General features: G+C 45.8%; 1 protein-coding gene across 5 annotated transcripts in view; it reads left to right on the forward strand.

The window, feature by feature from the left end:
• hmgcs1 (3-hydroxy-3-methylglutaryl-CoA synthase 1 (soluble)) overlaps positions 1–5,690 on the forward strand; it is a 28,843-nt gene extending 23,153 nt beyond the window's left edge. For all 5 annotated transcript variants that reach the window (XM_072593560.1, XM_072593562.1, XM_072593563.1 and 2 more), the window contains exons 6-9: positions 232–402; positions 514–746; positions 3,256–3,422; positions 4,969–5,690. In XM_072593560.1, the coding sequence (XP_072449661.1) occupies positions 232–402; positions 514–746; positions 3,256–3,422; positions 4,969–5,058 (661 nt within the window). In that variant the 3' untranslated portion in view covers positions 5,059–5,690. The remainder of the gene's footprint in view (positions 1–231; positions 403–513; positions 747–3,255; positions 3,423–4,968) is intronic.
• The last annotated feature ends 310 nt before the right edge of the window (positions 5,691–6,000 follow it).

Raw genomic sequence — 6,000 nt, forward strand, 5'->3', positions numbered from 1 at the left:
CTGAGGATGCTGGGGTTCTGATTTAAAACCCGGAAATGCTGGAGAAACTCGGGCAGGTTTTGCTGCTTCTGTGAAGATGGGGAAAAGAGTGGGGACGAAGAGGAGGCGTATTGAACTTGAAACATTAGTTCCTATTCCTCTCTCTCGACAGATGCTGCCACTCATGCTGTCAGTGGTGAGGTCTGGGGGCTTGCATTACCGGGATTAACATGTTCCCTGTTTCGTTCACAGAGATATGAAACTTGAGGACACTTACTTCGATCGGGATGTGGAGAAAGCTTTCCTGAAGGCAAGCAGCGATATTTTTAAGCAGAAGACGCATCCATCGCTGATGCTTTCCAACCAGAATGGGAACATGTACACGCCCTCTGTCTACGGCTGCCTGTCTGCCGTGTTAAGCCAGTAAGTCCCTCTCGCAGCCTTTCTCCCACCTCCCCGTGCTGCTGGTCCCTCATCCCCTCCATGCCACGTGCCTCCGCTTTCAGCAATAACAGTGGATTTCTCAACCTACAGGCGCTCTGCCCAGCAGTTGGCCGGCCAGAGGATTGGCCTGTTCTCTTACGGCTCGGGATTTGCTGCTACCCTGTACTCGCTCCGCGTCACCCAGGACGCGACACCCGGATCTGCGCTGGACAAGCTGGTGTCCAGTTTGTCAGACCTGCAGGCCAGGCTAGACTCGCGCAAGAAGGTGTCACCGGAAGTATTCGCCACTAGCATGAAGCTGAGGGAGGAAACCCATCATTTGGGTAAGGTCATTGCTGGGAGGAATATTTGCTGCTTTTGGTGGAGATAGAAATAAACGTGCAACTTGGAGCAATCCGAATGTGTCAGTAACAGCCTGAGAGAGGGGTTCAAAGAATGCTGTTGAGATAGTTCTACTCTACTAAACAAAGCAGAGAGAGTTGGCTGTATTAGGCTTGGTGTTGTGTAATATGACGGGTTTAATTAATAACCTCAAGTGAAAGGCATCCCTAGGTAGCAGCGATCACAAGGCAATTGAGTTTTGAAAGGGAGAAGAGTAGCTCTAAGACTAATGTTTACACTTAAATAAGGGCAACAATGTGGGCACAAAAGCTGAGTTAGCTGGAGTGAAATGGAATGCTAGGCTGGAGGTTTGATCAATAGAGATGCAGAGGCTGACATTTAAGGGGATATAAAGAAAGTAGCAAGTTTTGAGAAGATTTGTAGCTCAGGTTGAGGTTTTGGATGTAGGTTTGCTCGCTGAGCTGGAAGGTTCATTCACAGACGTTTCGTTACCCTACTAGGTAATATCTTTAGTGGGCGAACAATACTGAAAATTCCTGCTTTCTATTTATATCTTTTGGTTGGTAATGTCATTTCCTGTGGTGAAGTCACTTCCTGTTCTTTTTCTCAGGAGGTGGTAGATAGGGTCTAACTCGATGTGTCTGTTGATAGAATTCCAGTTGGAATGCCATGCTTCTAGGAAAGTGTGGCATTCCAACTGGAACTCTGTCAAGAGACACATTGAGTTAGACCCCATCTACCACCCCCTGAGAAAAGGAACAGGAAGTGACTTCACCACAGGAAATGACATCACCAACCCAAAGAAACCCAAACATATAAATAGAAAGCAGGAATTTTCAGTATTGCTTTGCCTGAGGCCCACTGAAGATGTTACCTAGTAGGGTAACGAAACGTCTGGGAATGAACCTTCTAGCTCTGTGTGCAAACCTACGTCTAAAATATAAAGCAAGTTTCTCAAGTGAGGGCTCGCACCATGGTTAACTAAATAATCGGGGAGAGAGGATGGAACTATAAGATGAGTAGCAAGTCAGATGATTGGTTAAAATACAAAGATGATAGAGGAAGATTGAAAGGTTAAGCAAGAGTTTGAGAGGAAACTAGCTGGAAATGTGAAAACCGATAGCAAGAATGGGGAGTTATGGGGAAATTTATGGGAGCATTAGATAGATTTTTGTTAAGCAAGGAGTCCAAGGGTTTTTGGGAACATGGAATTCAAACACAAAGGCGATCAACCATGATGGTCCTGAGTGATGGAGCAGGCCTGAAAGAGGCCCCTGCTCCTAATTTGCACGTGATTAGATTAGATTCCCTACAGTGTATAAACCGGTGCTTCAGCCCAACAAGTCCACACCAACCCTCTGAAGAGTAACTCAGCCAGACCCATTTCCCTGTGACTAATGCACCTAACACTATGGGCAATTTAACATGGCCAATTCACCTCACCCACACATCTATGGACTGTGGGAGGAAACCCACGCAGACGCGGGGAGAATGTGCAAACTCCACACAGACAGTCACCCGAGGCTGGAATCAAACCTGGGACTGTTGTGCTGTGAGGCAGCAGTGCTAACCACTGAGCCACCGTGCCGCCATCTATCCAGGGAGTGTGAGAATATGGAGTTAAAAATCACACAACACCAGGTTATAGTCCAACAGGTTTAATTGGAAGCACTAGCTTTCGGAGCGCTGCTCCTCCTACAACTACCTGATGAAGGAGCAGTGCTCCGAAAGCTAGTGCTTCCAATTAAATCTGTTGGACTTTAACCTGGTGTTGTGTGATTTTTAACTTTGTCCCCCCCCAGTCCAACACCGGCACCTCCACATCAGGAGAATATGGAGTTTACAGTCGCAGGGAGTAGTTGGGGTGATTGTATAAATGTATTTAAGGGGAAACAATATCAACATGAACCAGAAAGGAAATTAGGAAAACATTGGGGTTAGGTGAACAGGGGCAGAGTGATTACTATCAACACGAGAACACCCTACTCCTGGGGGATACCAGCTGTTCACGACAGGCCCTGTGTCAGTAAGCACTCTCGATGCCACCGGGCTGTGGGTAACCTCGGCCACCACTCCTTCACTGCACTCATACCACTGTTGCTTCGCCTGACTCTCTCCAGCTGCAGTCTGGCCTGGCCCGGCCCAGCCCAGCCCAGTGAGGGTCTCTTCCCAGAGCCACGAGGCCAAGCTCAGCAGTGTTCCAGTTACAGCGATGCATGGATAAAGCATGGTTCTGGATTTTACATTTCCATCCAGCCTGAATGTCTAAAGTCTTGACTTTGCACATGATTATTGATTGTGTCACTCGGATCCGGTTTTGAAGCCCTCCAGAATAGGTGTGTTTCACTGCACGTACTGTGAGTTTGTGGAGTTCGTTCTTTCCTATTAGTGTTGCTTCGAGTCTCAGCTTTCTTTATCCCTTGTTACACCGTCACAGTGGGTCTCCTCTCCCACTCTCGTTTAATTTGTCTTGGTTTGTTTTCCCCACAGCAAACCACCAGCCACAGAGTGCAGTAGACGACCTGTTCCCTGGTACGTGGTATCTCACCCGAGTGGATGACAAACATCGTCGTGACTACGCTCGGAGGCCAGTCCTGGAGAACAGCAGCTTTGAGGCTGGGCCAGGTGTTCTCCAGAGCAAAACCACCGCAGCTGAGGTACGTGGGACCCTAAATACCATTATCAGTAAATCCCGGTATTCCTCAGAGATTTTAAATTATGATTGAAGGGAACTAACATTTGTCGAAGCGTTTCATTTCATTTGACACATGTATAATGTCTAGTGAAGGGGAGTGTGTGTTCGACAGAACCGAGACATTGAAGAAAGGGAGCTCATTTGACTGTTCCATTTCAGATGTGAACTTGGGTCGTGTGGTATTTGAATTTCAGTGTCAGGGTGTTGCCAGTGTGTGTGGCCTGTGTTTCCAAAGATCGATGGGGATCCTATCAAACTATTTAGCCTTTTAGTTGTTCATGACAAGCAAGGTGTAGACTATAACCAACTAATCCATGCTGACAAAACCCCCGACACACTTTTTGACACTAAATGTGAATCTGCAATTGGACAGCATTTACTGGATAATCCTGAAACATGTGAAGAATTACACTGACCACCAATTTGGCATTATCACTTGGCTTGCAAGAAGGCAAGCTTGTGTGTACTAGAAGCTACATGCATTAATTTCTTTTTTGATAGAAAGCACTTACACACTTTATCTGATTCAACTGAATAAAATACATGCCATTCGCTGGTTCATTTGTCTGGGCAGTTGCCCTGAACAATCGGGGCCTTCTTGCCTGACTTTAAAATGTAAATACAGCCTGCAGTTTACTGTTATCATCATTAATTAATGCATTCTCCACGACAACACTTTTATCAATCAGTGCGCTGTCCTCAGGCAATGTAAATGTTGGTCTTCTCCTTGAATTTGTTTTCTTTGTTGGATGAATACAAGATGCAAAACTTTCTCAATCTCCACATTACCAAACATTGTCAGTTCAAAATAATCATTTGGTATTGGCCAGTTGTTCTCTGAGGAACAGGGAAGTAGGCAGAGAGCAAGATGAAGTGGTCGGAAATGAGAAGGGAAGTTGTGAGCAGAATCTTCAGTGAGAAAAGATGAAGCCAAGGTTTGAAATAAGAAGCTGGGCAATATGAATAGATTAGAAAATAATCCAGTGTATTCCTGGAGAGAGACTAGATTGAGAGATCATTTTGGGCACTGGGTCGTGGGACTGACATGATTATAGGATCTGGTGAGGTTGGGGGATCTAGACATTTGGGGCTGTAGGATCTGAATGGTTGGTGGAATTGTGGGATCAGATGGGATTATGGAATCCCAGGAACTGGTGGGTTGATGGGGTTACGGAATCCAACAACAGGTCTGATGGGATTACAGGATCTAGTGGGGTGATGGGATTGGGTGGACTGGTGCATTTGAGGCAGTAATGGGATGATGTTGGGTTGCGGGACATTGTGTTAGGGGAGATGGTGCAGGGCTGTGGTGTGAAGGTGGGGTGACTGTTTCAAGGACGGAGGTTCTTGATTGGTAAGGGGATTGAAGCTACGAGGAGAAAGCAGGAGAATGGGGTTGAGAAGCATATCAGTCATGATTGAATGTTGGAGCAGATTTGATGGGCCAAATGGCCTAACTCTGCTCCTATATCTTATGGATGTGCTGAAGATGCCCATGTTATTCACAGTGTGCACCAAGCCCTGCCAAGAAAATGCCCAGGATTCCAGGAACAGCTGCACAAGCTGGTACTGCTAACCTCAGCAACGGAGAGCACTGAGCTGACGTCGAGAATGTGGGGGAGAAAAGAGGACAAGAGAGAGAAAATGAACAATCTCCCCCAGCCCCAGCAAGTCTGATCCATGTGGGTGGGATTCCTCTGACTTCTGGGGAAGGAACGCTGGATAGGTATCTGAAAATGAATTCTTGGGTCTTCTGCAAGAAGGCGTCCCAGACCAGCCACCTGATGTACAGTCAGTCTGCAGCACACACCTTTTTTTTTCTCAAACTTTGTTTGCATTCGAACATTGTAATTATTTTAAAATTCTGTTTACTGTGCGTGGAACGGGTGGGTGAGCTTTGAATGCTTGTACGTTGCATTCGATCTGTGCGCTCCCGTGCGCTCCCTTTACTGCTTTGTAATTTAGCTGTTTGCTTCCTTTCTGTTTAATGTGATATTTATGTCTGTGCAGTGAGTTGGTGCCCAAGCCGATGAAGTACAGACAAACCTCAGTTGTTCATTGATGCACCATCTTCTCCCCCACTCCCAGTAGCTGTTTCTGATCGTGTTGAAATTTAATTTTATCCAGTGAAAAAGAAAATGCTGAACCTGCACATGTTCTGAAGTGAGTTATAAAATGTAGGATCTGTTGTAAAGTTCTTTTTAAATTAAAAAAAACGTATACAAACTCACGATACGGGTATCTTTGGGTTCAGTTTTCATTTCGATAGTTGTATTAATGTCAACCTGTTTGGATGTGTTGTGAAACGTCTCCGTGACAAATGGGACTTGAACCTGGGTAAAGTAACACTGCCACCACTTCACAGGAGTCTCCAGCTCACTTGAAAAGTATTTTCTAAATCAATTATGTTTCAAATTTCTTTATAGTATGTGAGCATTACTGGCTGGGCCAGCATTTATTGTCCATTTAATTGCCCAGAGGGCAATTCAGAGTCAACCATTGAGAGTCTGGAGTCACACCGGCCAGACTATGTAAAGTCA

The sequence above is a fragment of the Chiloscyllium punctatum genome, chromosome 2 (assembly GCF_047496795.1).
Source record: "Chiloscyllium punctatum isolate Juve2018m chromosome 2, sChiPun1.3, whole genome shotgun sequence".
Taxonomy (NCBI): domain Eukaryota; kingdom Metazoa; phylum Chordata; class Chondrichthyes; order Orectolobiformes; family Hemiscylliidae; genus Chiloscyllium; species Chiloscyllium punctatum.